At 45.6% G+C, this 18,739-nt stretch overlaps 1 protein-coding gene across 1 annotated transcript; it reads right to left on the bottom strand.

Annotated features, from left to right (window-relative positions):
• Positions 1 to 233: 233 nt before the first annotated feature.
• On the bottom strand, positions 234 to 18,363 carry Pdia6 (protein disulfide isomerase family A member 6). The gene is made up of 13 exons (XM_021178836.3): positions 18,244 to 18,363; positions 14,345 to 14,486; positions 10,829 to 10,886; positions 10,340 to 10,466; positions 7,582 to 7,688; positions 6,263 to 6,393; positions 5,876 to 5,990; positions 5,104 to 5,244; positions 4,349 to 4,433; positions 4,173 to 4,245; positions 3,741 to 3,899; positions 1,537 to 1,633; positions 234 to 667 (listed from the first exon to the last, which is right to left on the bottom strand). The coding sequence occupies exons 1-13, from the start codon at positions 18,275 to 18,277 to the stop codon at positions 599 to 601; spliced, it is 1,338 nt and encodes a 445-aa protein (XP_021034495.1). The 5' UTR covers positions 18,278 to 18,363; the 3' UTR covers positions 234 to 598.
• Positions 18,364 to 18,739: the final 376 nt, after the last annotated feature.

The following is an 18,739-nucleotide window of genomic DNA, read 5'->3' as shown; positions in this document are numbered from 1 at the left end:
TGAGCCTAATAGTGAAGCCGCAGACAGACTTCGGGACATGAAATGCTGTTCTCGCTTAGTACCAAGTTTTCTACACAGAACCACATCCTTACCAAAAGGTCTGCTTTTCCACTTACAGCCACTTCTACAGGAAGGTGGAGATGTAGCCATCAGGTCGCAGTGCTAGTAGATTTTGGGCTAAACCTCAGACTCTGGTTTTATGATGTGCTACTAATTTCATACATTTATCAGCATTGTCCAAAATATCATTTTATTCTTTAATGGAAAAAGCCATTAATATTCAAACAAAGGAATCACATTTTAAAAACCCTATACATAAGAAACAGCCTCCAGGAACATTCAAGCAGCAGTCAGGAGGGAAAAATGTTTCAATAGCCCAGTTTTCTTCAAAGTATGCCAGAGAATACAATCCAATTCACTGCTACAATTCATAGAATTCGTCAGTGTTTTCTTGAGACGCTGAGGTTCACTGTTGGCAGTTTCCAGTGGCCGCATGTGTTGCTTGGAAAGGCCAGCGGCAGACAGCTGCCCGGAAGAACTTTCACTGCTGGAAAACTGCTCGCTCCCAAGGAAAGCCCAAGGAAGGCTGGGCCGTGGCTCACAACTCATCCTTCTCCAGGTCATCCAGCTCCACGTCACTGAGGTCAATGTCGTCCTCCACAGGGAGCTGGGGCACAGAGCAGCAGTTAGAGCCTCAGAAGACTAGAGGTCTCAACAGAAAAGCAAATTCCAGCCGGATTCCACATTCCAGCCTGGCTCTTACACCAATTATAACCCCACAGAAATTCCAAGATCCAACCACCTGACTCCCACAGCTGACTGCACCTCACCTAGGTTTTCTGTTTAAAATAGCACTTCATTCTTTAGCTCAGTTTAGTCTGGTCTCAAACTTATGTCCATCCTTCTGCCTCAGCCTTTCAAGTGGCATATGTTCAATTATAGACATGAAACCAAGCACACTTGACCTTTAAACTGTGATTTCTTAAAAAATGTATGTGTATGAATGTTTTGCAAGCATGTTATGTCTGTGTGCCCTACCAGGTCTCAAGTTACACATTGTTTTAAGCCATTATGAAGGTGCTGGGAATTGAACTCTGGTTCTATTGAAACCGTAGCCAGGGTTCTTAACTGCTGAGCCACCTCTCCAGTTCTAAATTGTGATTTTAGTTGAACATTCTTTCTCTAAAAGTGAAAGCCAGGGCTGGTGAGATGGCTCAGTGGGTAAGAGCACCCGACTGCTCTTCCGAAGGTCCAGAGTTCAAATCCCAGCAACCACATGGTGGCTCACAACCATCTGCAACGAGATCTGGCGCCCTCTTCTGGAGTGTCTGAAGACAGCTACAGTGTACTTACATATAATAAATAATAAATAAAATCTTTAAAAAGAATCCTATCTTAAAAAAAAAAAAAAGTGAAAGCCAGCCAGGTGAGGAGCATGCTGCTAATGCCCCAGGCAGGACAGTAGGAACACTGTCTGATGGGGACTTGGTTTCCAGAGATGCACAAAGTGGGCAGAAAGCCCCTCGATCTACTCACCTCACCATCCTTGCCATCCCAGGGCTCCCTGGGAGTGATGGTAGGAAAGGAACCACCCCCAACAGGTGCTGTGGAGCCACGCCCGAAAGACAGTTCCCTTGGGAAGAAATACCAAACACACATTTAGATATAAACAATGAATGAGCCAACTGTCCAAAGGAAATGCATCTTTAATGAACAGAGGAATGCTGCCTAGTACACAGACATGGAGCTGTGGAGGCACTGCCTAAAAAGCCCTTTCAACCATTGGTAATACCGTAGTCAGGAGTGATGCTTTCCAGGCCTCTCACTGATAAAGCTAGCACTACTACTAAGTTTAAAGCCAAAATACCTAAACTATGAAAGTGTTTTAAAATGAGATGAGAGCATATTATCCAAGTTCACTCTGAAGAAAGGCTGCCTATGACCCTTGTCTGCTAAGCCTATGAACTTGAAGAGCAAATCACTAGTGAGGTGAATGGTTTCAACCATCCCAGCCTGGTGCTAGGAGAATGCTGGTGGACAGAGCAGCTTAGCAGTGAGACCCAAACGTCTATCCGTAAAAAAGACTTATCTGGCTACTCGAAAACAAAAGATACTGTAAGAATACACAGGCTGTCTAATCCACAAAAAAGTACAAGGTGACAGGCAAGAGAGGAAGCCATGAATTGATGTGGCATCAACTGTCCAGGACAAAACCAAAACTCGAGTGAGATTATTCTGTATGCAGAAACTCCCGATCATCAGATCCTCAAGATTAGCTCATTAACTTCATTACCACTAACACAGCACGACTGGGGAAGGAGGAAGTCATTTGTCTTCTAATGGTGCAGTGACTGTAGGGAGGTAGTTTGTTTCTTTTCTTGTTTTTTTAATAGAGTCTTAAATAGCTCAGGCTGATCTTCTGGCCTCTCTACCGACTGCTAGCTTATAGGCACCACAATTTCCAGCTCTAATTGTGTTCCTGAAAGCTTGCTTGTAGAGTAAGTATTTTTGTTCGTGATGGTGTTCTGAGACTACTGTAGCCCAGGCTGATCCTACTGCGTTCACCTCCTAAGTATCCAGGCAACAGGTTAAAAAAGAAAACCAGTAAAAAAAAAAAAAAATGTGCTGGGTGGTGGTGCACGCCTTTGGTCCCAGCACTCCAGAGGCAAGCAGATCTGAGTTCCAGGCCAGCCTGGTCTTCCAGTGAGTTCCAGGATAGCCAGGGCTACACAGAAAAACCCTGTCTCCAAACAAAACAAAACAATCAAGCAAACCAACCAACTAACCAACAACAAACCCCCCAAAACAAAACTAGGGGCTGGAGAGATGGCTCAGTGTTTAAGAGCACTGACTGCTCTTCCAGAGGTCCTGAGTTCAATTCCCAGCAACCACATGGTGGCTCACAATCATCTGTAATGGGATCCGATGCCCTCTAGTATGTCTGAAGACAGCTAGCAAAACAAAACAAAAACCACACAAAACCCTAAAACATTACTTTGGGTTCCATTTATTACCATGTTTGAGGAAAATATACACTCATTTCATGTTTTACTGAAGTTAGAGGACTTACAGGAAAGTTCTTGATGTAACATCCCTCAAAGTGTTGGTAATCATGGTGCAGTGTCACTTACAATTTACTTGGTCTTAAAAACAACAGCCTCAGTATGGCCCCTGATCCAGGCACTTATAGGACAGTGGGTTTATGTACAGAGGCAGCCCTAAACTTTTGTATCAAAGAGGAAGTTCAGAACTCTCAAGTATCCTTTGTGCCAGGTGCCTTCCCCATGGCCGCTGAGAAATGAACACAGAAGAAAGCAGGGATGGAGAAACCCAGCCTTTTAGGTCAATGCCTTGTATTTGCCCAAGAACTCATGGAATGAGTCTGAGGAAAAGGTGAACAGAGGGCAGGCTGGAGAGCTAGCTCTGCAAACTGGCTTTTGAATTAAGAACCAAGCATGTTAGCCCACAGCCGGAGGATCACATACAAATACCAAGTACACGGTAAGGGTGGGAATGGGTGAGACATGATTGCCCTAAGCATGTCTAAGACTCTGTGAGAGTTACAATGGGCCAGGATAATGTGCAATATGACAAACAGCCTCACCCTGCACATGAACAGTTACTGCCGCAGGAAAGAGTAATGATTTAAAAGTTCAATTTTACAAACATCCTTCTTGGCTTACATAGAATATTAAAAACAAAACCCAACAGATCAAACAAACAACTAAGAAAACAATTACCTGAGAAACTCATTGATGCCTTGTTCACTGAAAGACCCCTTGAGAAGAGCAAATTTCATCTTGCGTGCATTGATGGCTGCCATGGCAGGGTACCCGAACCCTCCAATCCCTAATGCGTTCTCCAGTTCATACTGGGCTCCAGCTTCTGTCCACAGCCACCTGGAAAAGCAGACTGGTTTTAGGGTAAGGATGCTTTTTGTACTAGACTAAAACTACATTTAAACCTTCAGAAAGGAGCGTTGCACGGGGTGTGCTCAGATCCCACCAGAGTGTCCACTTGTGTTTTCCTTCCCGTGTCACACTTGCACACCCTGAGTCTCAGAGCTGGTAAGCAAGGGGCAGACAAACACAGGCACGTGCTACAGACAGCACTCACAGCAGTCACCAGGCATGCCTCGATCTCTCAGAGGTGAGCGGGGCTTCAGAACTCACCCCCACATCTTCTTCTTGTACTTGTCAGCCAGTTTCAGAAGAACTTCCAAGTAAGAGTTTCTGCCTGCAGCTCCTGGTTTACAGTAAAATATTTTGAAGGTGAAATAACATCAGTTCACTTAGGAAGTGCTTTAAGCAGCCAGCAGTGACAGCAATGAGAAACAGCCTGTGCTCACCAGTGTCCAGGATGTGAGGCAGTACAGCCACCACACAGAGCTGGTGCTCCTCACATGTCTTCTTGGCTATGTCTTCGTTGATTATCTGCACGGAAGACAGGGCAGTGGGAAAGCTGATGTAATACTCAATATGTAATACTCAAGAGACTCCTTCCATACAATGCCGCCTAGTACAGACAAGCCATCAAGAAACGGCTGGAACAAAGTGCCACCGCTCATTCCCAAGCCACCCAGCATCTGTAATTACAGTGCCCTGACCCAGCCTGGCTTGCCACGGCTGAACACACATCTGTGCATGGCCATTTACACAGTGTGAGGCTCTTGGCTGTCTGCTTCTCCAGAAGTCTACAAAGACGAGAATGACGTTCCCCTTTGGTGGGGCTGTAAGACCTGAAAATGCCTGCATAAACACCAGGGCAGAGCCGCGGCCATGCCAGGTGACCCGACAGTCCACGTGTGACTGAATCCACTCTTCACTTTTAAGCAGCTTAGTGAGCTTTAGATCACAGTGTAAGTATTTTAATGCCAGAAAGTTATGAAAAGCAGTCAATTCAAAAAGGAGGAATGGAGTCAATTACTGGGGATGCATGCTGTAATCTCAGGCTTTGTGGGGCAGAAGCAGGAAGACTGCTGTGAAGTCAAGGCTCGCCTGGGCTACATAGTCAAACTGTGTAAAAAGCAAAGACTTCATGTGAACAAGGGGTAGTGCCATCAGCTGACCGGAAGCTTCCTCACTTCTGGGGTAAGTACTTTACCTCAAGCAGCTCTGGAGGTGGGGCATTATCAGAGAACAAATCGAGGGCCCTTGACACTATGTCAGATCTCGTCCGACCACCATCATAGTCCACAGGAGACTCGCCTTTCTGAAATATCTTGATTGTAGGGAATCCTTTAATCTATCAAAGTACAACAATCAGAATATTTAAAATGAAAACTTGGATAAACTCAAAAAAACCCCAAAACCCAAGCCCCAAAATCTTTATGGTTTCTAAAACCACTTCGTAGACATTTCACTATCACAAAAGTATGCTCCAGCCAAGCATGGTAACATCTGTAATTCCAGTTATTTGGGAGGCTGAAGCAAGGCCCACAAGTTGGAGGCAACTCTGGGCAATGAAACACTCCCTCAAAAACAAGTATGTAAGAGTAGGGACCATAGCTCAGTGGTAGATCACTTGCCTAGCGTATGTCAGTCCTGGCTTAAATCACCAAGATGGGGAAAACATCCCAGCTGGAAGCGCAGACAGAGGTTCATGAATTGTGGCATTCAGGCAAACCCTGTTCAGGCTCTGGGTATTTAATAATACAATGTGTATACTGCAGAGCAAGAAGATCAACTTTCAAAAGCCAGGTGAGTGCTGATGAATGAACCCACAAGTCCTGGGTTCTAGACTTGACAGTGAGGGACACCACCTCTTCACCTTCAAAACAAACATCTCCCTACCTACTTTAAAGGGAGGTCAGGAGCCAAATGGCTACTGAAAATCTTGAGTATTCCTCAAAGTAAATGACTGTAGACACACTCACCCCGTATCGGCTGGCCAGAACCTGATTCACAGTGGCATCCACAGCTGCCAGTTTCACTTTTCCCTTTGTTTGCTCCTTTACTTCTGTAGCCGCAGCAGCCCATTCTGGCTCCAGGCTGTAGAAACAGTGACCTCATAGCACAGGTTCTTACACTGAGCTACACAGCCTAATCCCTGTCTTATGTCACAACTCAAACACACCATGGTAGCTTCACCAAAGGGATGATGCTAGCCTTTGCAACGATCCCAAGGATGCTATCATTACTCCAAGCCTGGACACTAGCCAGTCTTCTGTTATATCTGGAAACAGTACAGCTCCTACTGAACGAGCTGCATGAGCACACTGGAAGTGTCGTGACCGAGTACACGCTCGGTTGAAGGCACTTACTTTTTGCAGTGTCCACACCACGGAGCATAAAACTCAACCATCCAAACGTCTTCACTGTCAAGGACATTCTTATCAAATGTGTCATCCGTCAGCTCTACCACGTCTTTCTTACTTGAACTATCACCTCTCCCCTGTCAGAGCAACATGACAAATATGAACGCCACTTCTACTACATATACCGACAAAACAATCATTTCACAAGGCAATCAAATTTTTTACTTGTTCACCAGCAAACAAATGAAAATCATTATTCACTCGGACTGCACTGGAAGCTTGGTAACAGTCTTAAACAATTCCTGCTACATTTAAACAACATATGATCTATACCTACTATATTTTATGAAGCTCTCAAGTACCCCACAGCAGGGATGAATGCAGACTCTGACAGAGCATTCTGTGTAAACATAACTGTTTCTCATTTTCATATCTGAAATCCAGATCATTCGAGATAGCTTAAACATTTGTTTCATCTCCTTTCCCAGGCTGTGTACGTGACAGGCAAACACTCTGCAACGAACCTACACCCTCAGGCCTGAATTCTCTTCAGCCGAATTTACATAATGTTCTCTCTGCTGTGCTGTGTCATCTGTCACCTGGCTAACTGTCTTGGCAGGAGCAAGACAACAGGGTCACCACACGGATGGTGCTGAGACTATGGCCTCTTGAGGGGGTGGAGAGCCATGTTATAAAGAACTTCAACACTTCATTTCTAAGGGTGCTTCAACATCTATCAAGCTTCACGCTTTATACACAAGCATGGCAACAGCCATCCCTACAGCATGACTTTCTGCCTCTTCCTCTTTATCCTACAGAACTTGCCACGTGTTTCAGACTCACTGCCACAGACACAGCCCAGAGCTCATGCAGAGTCCATGACTCTCCTCTTGGAACTGGGAGGGTCATGAAATCTCAGTGCTTGCTGCCCTTGGCACAGAGCTTCTTCACTCTCTGTGGTTCCAATTCTCCATTCCAGCCCAGGGCCCAAGACACCTATTTGGGAACCTCATTCTCAGACTGTGGCAAGGTGTTCTGGGGCTCACTAGGTATCACCCTGTAACTCTAAGATGGCAATGAACAAGCTGGGTAGCTGATTTTCTTCTCTGAGATCTGATGAACCACTTTTAATAATACTTTAAGAGAAATTTTACCAATTTATAATATCAGGGGGAACTGTACAGGAATTGTTCGTTCACTCCTGTAATTCCAGAATTTGGGAGGTAAAAGTAGGAGGATTAGGAGTTTCAGGTCATCCAAGGCTAGCCTAGGTTACACAACACACATCCAGGAGAAAGCAAGACACACTGAAATAACAGCCTTACCTGCTTTCCAGAACTGTACCCACCACTCCGTCCACCAAGGCGATCCTTGACGAGCTGGCGCAAGGCACTGAGGGCGGCATCTACAATGGCTTCTCCCGTTCTGCCACCTGTGGGACAACAAAGGACGGGCAGATGAAGGCAGGCCATCTCAGGCTGGTGTCTGTATGAGTGCCTCTGGGAGGCTCGGGAGGACTCGAAACTATCCATGTCAGAGGCAACTGGTGGCAATTAAGTGTCCCATGCACTCACTGCTGCACATTCTCTTTCTTTAGTTTATTGTTACTAATGTGAACGAAATCTTTCTGTTCTGTCTGGAAAATAACATCTCCTGATAAGAAAATGCCACGTTTACTGTATGGACAACATAGACACAGAAGAGCAGCTTAATTTCTAGTCAGGAAAACAGGGGGAAAAAAAATCCCCAAATACATGGAGGAAAAGGCGACAACCCCTTTTCTAAGATGAAGAATAGACAGAAATGTGTGGGAAGAGTAGAACATGAGACATCTCTGAAGCCAAGTCATGAGAAAACTTTCAAGGGCTCTCTTCTTTTTTGCTTCCGGTTTAGCTGTTAAGAGCAACTCAGTCCTAAGTGACAACCTCATTACAACTCTGAAAGCAGCCAGGGCTGCATGGGACCCTAGCTCAGGAAAACAAAACCTCAACCATACAAGAGCGCAGTAAGTATGGAAGTCTATCCAAAACTATAGACTTAAGACCCCAGGCGGGGCTAGAAACTGGCCCAGAGGAGCAGGGATAATACATGTCTTGAAGCCATCTTCAAAGGCCAAGGTCTAATGGACTTTCCACTATCACATTAGAAGGACAACAGTACAGGAGCCACCCTGACCCACTGCTCCCATCTTCTATGGTCTACTTAACCTCAGTCCAAGAGTATGCTTTGTCTTAACTCTTTCAGACCACAGTCAGTGACCTACTGCTCTATTTACTGCTGCTGCTGGTAATCTCCAACTGCCTAATTTATGGGTAGGAAAAGTCTACACTGACTGTTTATGGTCAGGCATCTACTCGAAGTCTTAGACCAAGTGTAAGGCGGGAGCACTTCTCAGGAAGTGCTCTTCTAACTGAAGGGCCAGACTCAGTATGAGAGCAGCCTTGCACTCTTTCTGCAAACAGCTCTATGTACGAGCCAGTCCTTGTCCCACCTTTTGTACAGAATATACTCAAGCAGAGCTCATCTAGGGAAAGAGGGTTTCCCACTGTGAACCAGTGTTGACCTGATCTTCTTGTAACAGGCCATATGCATGCAAGTACTCTCCAGCTTTGAGGCTATACTGCCTCCTGCTGCCACCCAGCCCTGCTGTTGGGTGCAAAAGCAGTCTTGCCAATCCACAAAGCTACAGATGCAGCCGGGTCCCAAACACCCTATCCAGGACAGGTGAGATAGCTCCAAGTCTGACAATCTGAGTTTAATTTCTGAGACCCACATGGTAGAAGGTGAGAACTCCTGAAACTGGTCCTATGGCCTTCATGTGAGCTTTGAAGTCCATATATGCCACCAATAAATACATGCAATAAAAAACCCACCTTGTTTACAAGTAAATATGGCAGCAGAAGAATGCTCTAAGCATTCCACTTTTGTCAAACAGCAAAACTATAACCAATTATCATTCCAAAGAAAACAGACAGGATGTTTACTCTGGAAAGCAACGTTCATCATTTCACAGATCTTTGCAGTTTGGGATATCAAGAAGAAATGATGCATCCAAGGCTTGATCTCTAAGGATTCTGACCTCCCAAGTATGGAGATTTACCAAGCAGACTGGTACCTGTTACCGGGTATGTGTCATCTATCCTTTAAACATACTATTTTAACTACATTTCTGGTAGCCTGAAGCAGGCTTTACCACACTGTTTACAGAGAAAAGAAGCAAGGCAGAGCAGAGCAGTTAAGTGCTGTGTGAGGCCTGAGCATGAGACGGAGGGCAGTCATGGGAGTCTGCTGCCTTGAGCTTACTTCAGACTTCATAATCTTGGCCCTCCCCATCCTGTGTTTAACTGTGATTCTCCTCTCAGCCCACAGGCACTTCTGTTCACCTAAGCAACCATCAGCCAGATTTGCTGTAAAGATTATATTCAGCACTTTAATTAGGACCATAATCTGTCCCAATTCAACAATTCTGGTTAGATACTGTTTGTGTGTATGTGGCTAACGACTGATGGAGGACCCTGCATGTGCACGCGCTGAGCATAATAAGCTCACCACTCAGCCACCACAGCCCGCTATGCTTTAAGAAGAGCAGCGTGACTAAGACAACATTAATTCCCTAGAGTTCAGGGCCAGAACTCTCCTCTAGCTGTCTCTGTGACTCCTAACAGACTTTCACAAGTTTTGCATCTCTAGAACTGGGAGAATTTGGAGTACCTATTGCCAATAGTTTATGACACTAACAACAGTTTCATAGCCAACTGCGTATGTACACAAGGCATAAAGATTATGAGCCAAACCATGCATGTTTCGCCAGACCCTAGTCTTACGGTCAAGGGAGGCAAACAGATCTTTATCAAATATTAAACAGCTATAATGAAAAAGGCAGGGAGGTAAAAAGATGTGGGTCTTCACTACCCTAAATAATTCAAGCACATACGCCTTTACCTACAAGCTAATGCTCGAAACGTGGAGGAGATATTAAGTGCTCTAAGCCATTACAGAAAACAACGTTAAAATACTGCAGGAGCCAGCTAACTGTTTGAGAAGGGAATGCCTACAGGGGAATGGAGCAGGAAGAATCCTTACCCTGATAATCTTCTGGCTTGTTTTTGTTAGCTCCAAATATCTTGATGGTAGGAAATCCCTGGACACCATACTGACCTCCCAGGGACTGATGTTTATCTGCATTGACGGCCCCGACTTTAACAACATCCTGAGGAAATGCAGAAGGATTACCTCTTTTTCCTACTACTACAACCTCATCACTCAAGTACACAGGTAAAGGCTGAGTGCAGTTGTAAGGACCACCTCAGACTTCAGCCTTGAAAACCAGGAGAGGAGTTGTACATTGTGTGAAGGGCAAGTCTAGTCAGGAGAGGAACTGTGGAGAACCAGCCTGGCTAAGATCATTACATAATTTAGCTTGGAAACAGAAAGCCCCACGCCCTTCCCCAGCAACACAACCAGCATGCGGGGCTTTATTATGCAAATTGCCTCCCCAGGGTAAACTAAGTCATCTCCAAATTTAAACATACAATTTAAGCACACAAGTGAAGGAGACCCTCTGAGACTCACTTTCAAAGCAGTTGCTGCTTTCTTCCATTCTGGTGTTAACCTCTGGCAGTGACCACACCTTCAGAGAGACAAAACAAATATGGTGACAGTTAAACCCTTTGACCTTCAGCTCATAAAATAGCTACCACTGTCTCCCCAGGAGGATGCCTTGGGCCTGGGAGCCTGCAAGGAAGACAAGTACCAAGCCACCCAATGACTCTACATAGGACACTGGCTTGTCCTCAACCTGATGAAAGCTCTAGTACACCACCCTCATTAAACAAGCTCCAGCTCTTGCCCACTGCCTGGAACAGGCCTATTAGAACACAAGGGGAAAGGCCTTTGTCTTGCAGGCACTAAGACTGTAAAACAACTCAAACAGAACTCAGTAAGTCAGGCAGGGCAGCACACCAGTCATGCTGGCATATGAGTGGCAGAGGCAGGAGGACCTCGTCAAGGCCAAGCATACTACATGACAGAGACAGAAACCCATTTCTATTGTCCAATAAGGCCATGGGCAACTGCACTGTTCATTCTCACTGCTGTACAATGCCCTCTGGATGCAGACAGTATAGTTTACCTATAGGCAATATGGTTCATATTCTAAAAAGGTTTTATTAGTCTCTTCTACCCGGGTCTCTAAAGACCCACCTTCACTTTCACAAAGGATGTCGCTGGACCTATGGAAAGCTGAGGACAAGCCTTCACTATCTTCACTCTACAAATGATAAAATAGACAGGCAAATGAATTGATTCCAATGCTGGCCAGACTATGTCCACCACCTTTCTGAATTGAGCCACTGCCCCATCGTGTTCCCACATAAACACTATGTCATGTGATCAATAATACTCTAGAGGGATCTGAACTCAGTCCCAACATTTTAAGCGAGATTATTTTTAAGCGATCCCTTGAGTTGGTGCTTTGACATACTTGTACATGCTTTGTTGTTTAGGTGAGACACAATCCAGAGGTCAAATTTTCACAAGGCTTAGGTTTCAGTTATCTAAGAAGGGAGGACTCACACTGTTAAGAGCACAAACCCCTTCAGTCTGATGTTAGGCACTATGCACAGACCCCATAAAAATGAATTCATTTTTGCTAAGCTGTAATAGAAAACATAGGAGTTCTTTCTAGAATAAATGCAAACATCCCACAATTGATGAAATTACTAAAGGCTGCCATGAATAAAAACCACAGCTATTCTTATTATAAATGAACATACAACTGCTGCAGACATTCTAACATCATTATGTCCACAACTACATTAGTGCTACATAGTTGTTAGGCTTACTGACGCCTCATGGTATCTGCTACTCTAGAAAAGAAGTACAAGTGAAGTGTCCATAATGCTGAAATTTTAATTCCTGATGTAGCTCAGGACCTAGTGTGAGCAAAGCCTTGGTTTCACTCCTGGCACTGCAAAGAGTAAAATCCAGCAAAACCACTCAAGCACGAGCCCTTCTGAGCACTTTGTGACACCCAGTTTGGGGTTTTGAATTTTAGAGTTGTTCAACAATTAAAATCTGTGTAAATATTTCAAACTCTGAGAAACTCCAACCCCCTCCCCCCATCCCCAAGCACTCTGGAGGAGACATCCGTCTGTACTCTCTCTCACGCTATAGCTCTCTATTCTTTTATTATTTTTCAAGTCTCATATAGTCCAGAGGTTGATGCTGAACTTCTGATCCCCTTGCCCAAACCCCTCAAGTGTTTTGTTATTTCTTATTTAAGAAAAGGCTTTGTTTGCTATGCAGCCCTGGAACTACTCACAGCGCTCCCACCTCAGCTTCTGGGGTGCTAGAACCGATGGCATGTGCCTGACTCTATGCTCTGCTCAACATCTAAAGCCTTTACTGTATGAAGGAATCCAAGGCTCAAGGGACTGTTCTAACTAGACATGTCTTACTTAGAATAACATTCATAAGCCTGCCAGCATAGTCATTACCCACCACACCTAGAACCCGCCTTCAAAATCACACCATCGGGTAAAGTTTCACAGGGAAACTGCACTGAAGCTATCAGAAACAAATCAACTACCCACAACACAAGAGGTAAGAAGCTGAATGTGAAAAACGTCTCACAGAGCTAATTATTAACAACCTGTACAAGTAGTTATTTGATGGGCTAACCACAGAAACCAGCAACTGGATTTAAAACCGTAAGTACCTTTATAAGATAGTCAAAGCATTAAAAAGAGCCAGGTTCACATTGGCATGAAGGTTGACACCACACCTCCACTTTCTACGCTGGCCCTTAAATCTGCTGAGAAGCAGTGCTAAGTTTCTAGAACTATTTCAGAATCCACCAAAGGACCTTTATCAGGAACACCCAAAAATACATCCACTTAGGGTCTCAGAATTCGATGGTAAGACTTTCACGTGAGCCCAGGTCATGTAGCACAGGTCTGTGATGCCAGCAATTTGGGAGGTTGAGGGAAAGGCTTCCCTGAAATTTGGAAATGAGTTCAAGGCCAGCCTAGACAACCTGGTAAGAATCTGCCTTAAAATTAAATAAAACTCATGTTATATCCTGTGGTGACTCAAGTGAGATTCCCCTTCCCTAGTTTCAGACACTGAAATACTCAGTCCCCAGTGGGTGGCGCTGTTTGGACAGGCTTAGCAGGTGCAGCCTCGAGGAAGTACATCACTGGGGCAGGCTTTGAGAGTTTAGACTCATACCATTTCTAGTTGGCTCTCTCTGTTGCCTTTTGAACCATGCCTTTTGTCTGCTGCCTCTAACCCTCTGGAGCTGTAAGTCTACATAAATTCCTTTTTTTAAAGCTGCGTGGTCACGGTGTTTTACCACAGCAATAAAAGTAACTTAAGAACATCCATTTCCAAAGCTTACAAGATGCTGTTCACGGTTGAGAGTTCAACCCCTGGTGTTGGCTCATTTTCAGAGGCATGTGGTTTGCAGACTAACTTCTCTCAGGGTCTTACAGTCTGCTGCTTTACCACTACAGCCCTGACACATTTCACATACTCTCCACTCATCATCAAACGCTGTAACTAGTAAACAATGCAGCACTGTTTACTATGTATGATTACAGACTGTGATGTACAAAAGCCCCTGGTCTCCTTCCACCACGTGGGTCCTGAGGATTAAACTCAGGCCACCAAGCATGGCAGCACTTGACTCAGACACCTTGTCAGACCACCCCACAACTGATTCAGCCACCATGACTTTCAAGAGACCTGACATGTGCAAGCCAGTCTCCTAGTCTCCATTTCTACAACTGTTTGGACATAGTGGTACTGATCTGTAATCTCAGTTCTCAGCCAGTCTAGGCCACATAGTGGAAGTTCCAGACCAACCTAGACCACACAGAAAACCTGCACTCATGTGCAGGCCTGGTGGTACATGCCTTTAATCCTAGAACTCTGGAGGCAGAGGTAGGCAGATCTCAACAAGTTCAAGGCCAGCCTTGTCTACAGAGTGAGTTCCAGGTCAGCCACGGCTAATGATCCTGTCTCAAACAAACGAACAACAAAAACCAAGTAAGTCTTTAAAAAGTATAACTATTTTATAATACGTACCATGGTGCATAAAATTCTACAAGCCACAGGCCGTCACTCTGAATAACTTCTCTGTTGAAGTTTGACGGCGTCAACTCGATGACATCATCACTAGAAGAATACAGACCGCTGACTGCTAGAAAGAAGGTGCAGCTCACCAGACCTGAACAGATGACAAAAACACAGCAGTGTCAGCACAGTCCCCAGCACGAGGCTCTCCCCCACCCAAAGCCCCTGCAGAAGAGGGTGGCCAGGCCTGCCTCCCTCCGGCTCTTTCCTTCCTCTCGCTGCAATACTGAGTATGAAGGGCATAGAACTCACAACCATTACAGCTGCTGCTTCTAACTCTGAGTGCAACCACTTGAGTCTTCACAGCTAGTCAGAATCTAGGAATCTTCATTTTTTTAAAAATAAGCAACCACAAGAAGAAAAGGACCATGTATATTCAATGCAAATATATCAGAGTAGCTCTCTAACTCCTGTTTCCAAGTTATTGATCCAGTAAGTCTTGGCATGAATAAACAGATACATTATTTAAGAACATTGTATCTGATGGAATCCAGTTAATTTTTAAAAAAGACTTATTTATTATTATATATAAGTATACTGTAGTTGTCTTCAGACACACCAGAAGAGGGCATCGGATCCCATAACAGATGGTTGTAAGTCACCATGTGGTTGCTGGGAATTGAACTCAGAACCCCTGGAAGAGCAGTCAGTGCTCTTAACCGCTGAGCCATCTCTCCAGCCCCTAGTTTGTTTGTTTGTTTGTTTGTTTTTAAAGATGTGAAAGCAGATGTGATGGCTCAGTGAATAAGAACACTTGCTAGGCAAGCGTAACCATCCATGTGTCCTTAGTGGCCATATAAAGAACTGAGCATGGTTTTATATGTCTGTAACACCATTGTGGAGGAGGAGAGGGCAGAAGTAGGAGGATCCTGAAAGCTTGCTGGCCAGCTGAAAAGAGAGCTTTTAGTTCAGTTACAGACCCTCTCTCAAGGGAATAGGTAGATAGAGGAAGACACTCAACATGTCCCTTTGGCCTCTGCAGGTTCAGACACCTTTACACTCAAGAGAATGTGCCAAATATGCCCACATCACACACAAATACAAAGATATCACAGAAGGGACTATCGAGAAAGGGGAATGGGACCCGAGAAAGAGGGAACAACAGTGGGTAATGTGTTGTGTGTAGTGAGTAAAGTCAAAGTACACTACGTACATGCATGAAAATGTCATGCGATAGCTGCTCTCTGTACTGTGAGTGTATGCAATCTAAATGTCTAAGAAGTACACTGCATTTGAATTTAACAACTAACACACAACCAGAAGGCAGAGCAGGGAGGGCTGAAGCTGCTACTGCGTTTAATGACACTGTTGTCTGTGAGCACCTGGGCTACTGTGATAGTGAAAAGAACCAGCAGCAGAGGACAGAGGATTGGACAAGCGGAGGGAGTAAGTCCAGAGAACACAGATAACTGTTTAAATGAGTTTCATTATGAAGACCTACCTAGGAAGAGCAAGAGCCATGTGGGGTGGAGGGAAGCATCTCCCCTAGAGATGCGAGTGGTCTGCGTGGATATGTGCACATAGTAGGAGAGGCCGAGGACCCTGAGGGTCTGAACAAGATGCCCTGAATCAGAAGCTCTGCAAGGCTTCCAGTACTTTCACTAAGTGGGGCAGGATGAGTATGTTTCGATGCTGGCTCAGCCAGTGGGACTGTTCCCTCAAACTATTATCCCCTCTGAAAGCCACCAGCCACATGTGGTTACCCCAAACTGAAAGCTTCTCCAATGGTAAGGAAGCATATTGGTTCCAAAGACTTGAAGAAAAACAGAAACAAATTTCTATTAATATTCTCTCACTGGTTATGTGCTGGAATCATGACGGGTTAAGTCCACATGAGTGTGGCTTAAAGACAGGATGTGCACTGTGAAGCACGCATGGAGACTATCTCACCACCAGGTCAAAGCCACAAACAGGGACAGCTAGCTCATCATTAGGGGGATATAATCCAGTGGGGTTGCCATCGTAAATGCAGTTATTATGTAAACTTAGTTCAAAGCACTGTTAGCTGTTCTGCTATGCCTTTTTATTTGTGGCTCCTAGAAAACTTAGGATATTACACACAGTTTGCATTGTATTTCTATTGGATGGTAATGCTCGCTGAAAGGAATAGTAGTGCTTGCCTCCAGAGCGTTGGGATTAAAGACACGGGCTACTATGCTCAGTAAGTTTATCTTGTTTATGAAATTGTCATGAAGCCGGGCAGTGGTGGCGCATGCCTTTAATCCCAGCCCTTGGGAGGCAGAGGCAGGAGGATGTCTGAGTTCGAGGCCAGCCTGGTCTACAGAGTGAGCTCTAGGACAGCCAGGGCTACACAGAGAAACCCTGTCTCAAAAAAAAAAAAATTGTCATAAATTCATATTTGTTTGATACAGTGAGTCTTGTGAAAATTGAAAGGTAGAAAAAAAAAAGTCTAAAGTAATAGACACTTGGAAGGTAAAGTCATTACGGACTATCAATCGCCTCCCATTGTAACCTTGTTGTAATCTACTTCTCACTGATGGCCAGCCTAACTTTTAAGGTGCTTAGGTCTTAGATAGGGTGTTTTTATTGGGTCGCCATCTGTTAAGAGAAGCTCTCAAGGAACTAGGCAAAGAGTAAAGACAGATACTATATCAACCATGGAAGAGGAATGCCTTCCTGTGGCATGGAGCCTCCATCCCTGTAGGTGCCTGCAGAGAACATGTATGCTCCCCTGATGCCCTAATGGCCAAGAGAAGCAGAACCATCCAGTTCTGCCTCAGTCTACCAACTGATGGCTCTAAGATAACCTAAAAGGGTTAGGAAGAATCAAATACACTGTTCCTTGCACTTGCTCTCCAAGCAACAGCCCCACCCCACCCTCACTGGCGGGGGTTGGGGGGGTGTGTTACTATGGCTGAATAGGTCAATGCTGACCCATCAAATCCTGCTTCTAAAATTCACATGGCCACTCTACACAGTGATAATGAGCACCACCGGGAAAAAAGAACTCCCAGGGTCCACAATCTATGCGTGCAGATGGTTTTGCCATCTGTGGCTTCCCATTCAATCTCTGTAGCAGTTAAGGGTGTTATATATTCACACCAGTAACATTTCTGCCTGGCAGCCGCTGGCAGCAGGATAGCCAAAAAAGGCTGACTACCTTATTAAAATAATGAGTTAATTGATAGAATCACTTTTTCAAAGGCACTCATTGGAAAACCAAAGATTAAATCTTTCCCTCTCATCTGCTCTCTACAGTAACGCAGAAAGCAGTATTTTTCTTGATTACTCTCTTTAAATATGTACTATAGCTCACGGGGTGAACACGGTTGAAAAAAGCTGGCATAGCAGTGAGAAAATATGCTCCGGGTCTCAACTAGTAAATGGAGGGAGAGGAAGAGTAGGGATCCACCTCCCTCTCCTACTTTCTAGCCAGGATCAGCTGAGTTAACTAATGTCAAAAACTATAGGCCCGTTTACAAGGACAGCCGGGAGATGGGGACCCTCAGATTCGCCCACCGAGTCGCTAAACATCATTCCCGGACACCTGGGTGGACGTCCAAGGAGCATTTTAAGTGCTCAGGAGTTGTGAGGCCCTCCTCAGTGAGCACTGCCCACTTCTAAGACACCTTCGGGACAGGCCTCTGCTATCTGTCTATAAAAGTGAAGGCTGAGCTGGACGGGAGGCGGACCGCACTCGTGGGGAGCAGAGGCTGCAAGTCTCCGACTCCCCCGGGCCTCCCGTAGTGGGCCCGACCTGGCCTCTCCCACCCAGCTCGCCCCGAAGTCCCCAGGCAGGCCCGGCAACCCGTCCCTCCACTCGGCCCTGTTCGCGGCCCCGGCCCTTCAGGCTGCCTCTGACCGGCTTCCCACCACAGGCCGGCACTTACCGAGCACCAGGCGAGCCATGCCGATCACCCGCATTCTGTCCGTGCCGCCGCTGCCTCAGCTCTGCCGCGCCCACGTCCCGCCCTCAGCTTCTAGCGGGCGGTGCGCCGGCGCGCGGAGGCGGGCCGGAAGGGCTCGCCACGCCGTGGCCGCCTTTCATTGGTCTCTGTGGACTTCGCTCATGTGCGTGGCCAATTGAAAGCGGCCGGGTAGAGGTTACCGGTTTGTTTTTTTTCCTTGGGGGTGGGGGCGAGCGGAGTAGCGGAGTGGGGCGGGGTAGGGCGAGGATGGGCGGGGAATGAAGGGGCGGAGTCAGGGGACCTCTGGCCCTGTTCCTGCCGGGTACCCCTTGTTCCCCTGATTTTTTTCTGAGTTAACTGAAACAAAACAAAAAACCCAGGACTAAGGGGTCTTCATTTCTTCCTGGCCTTCATTCTCTTTCTTCTTTGCCTCTCTCTGGCCCCTTCCAGCTCTCATTCCTTGACCTGTCCCTTTATG

The sequence above is a fragment of the Mus caroli genome, unplaced genomic scaffold (genome assembly GCF_978045245.1).
Source record: "Mus caroli unplaced genomic scaffold, Mus_caroli_1 scaffold_14, whole genome shotgun sequence".
NCBI classification, from domain to species: Eukaryota; Metazoa; Chordata; class Mammalia; order Rodentia; family Muridae; genus Mus; species Mus caroli.
Note: the sequence above shows the minus strand (reverse complement) of the source record. Positions and strands in the feature narration are given on the sequence as shown.

Bases quoted from the DNA above. Each gene is read 5' to 3' on its own strand.
- Pdia6 (XM_021178836.3), bottom strand. From the start codon at position 18,277: ATGCGGGTGATCGGCATGGCTCGCCTGGTGCTCG. The intron at 5,245-5,875 runs GTGAGTGTGTCT...GTACTTTGATAG, and splicing joins TTCTGGCCAGCCGATACGGG to ATTAAAGGATTCCCTACAAT. The intron at 4,434-5,103 runs GTAAAGTACTTA...TCTTCCGTGCAG, and splicing joins CACCTCCAGAGCTGCTTGAG to ATAATCAACGAAGACATAGC.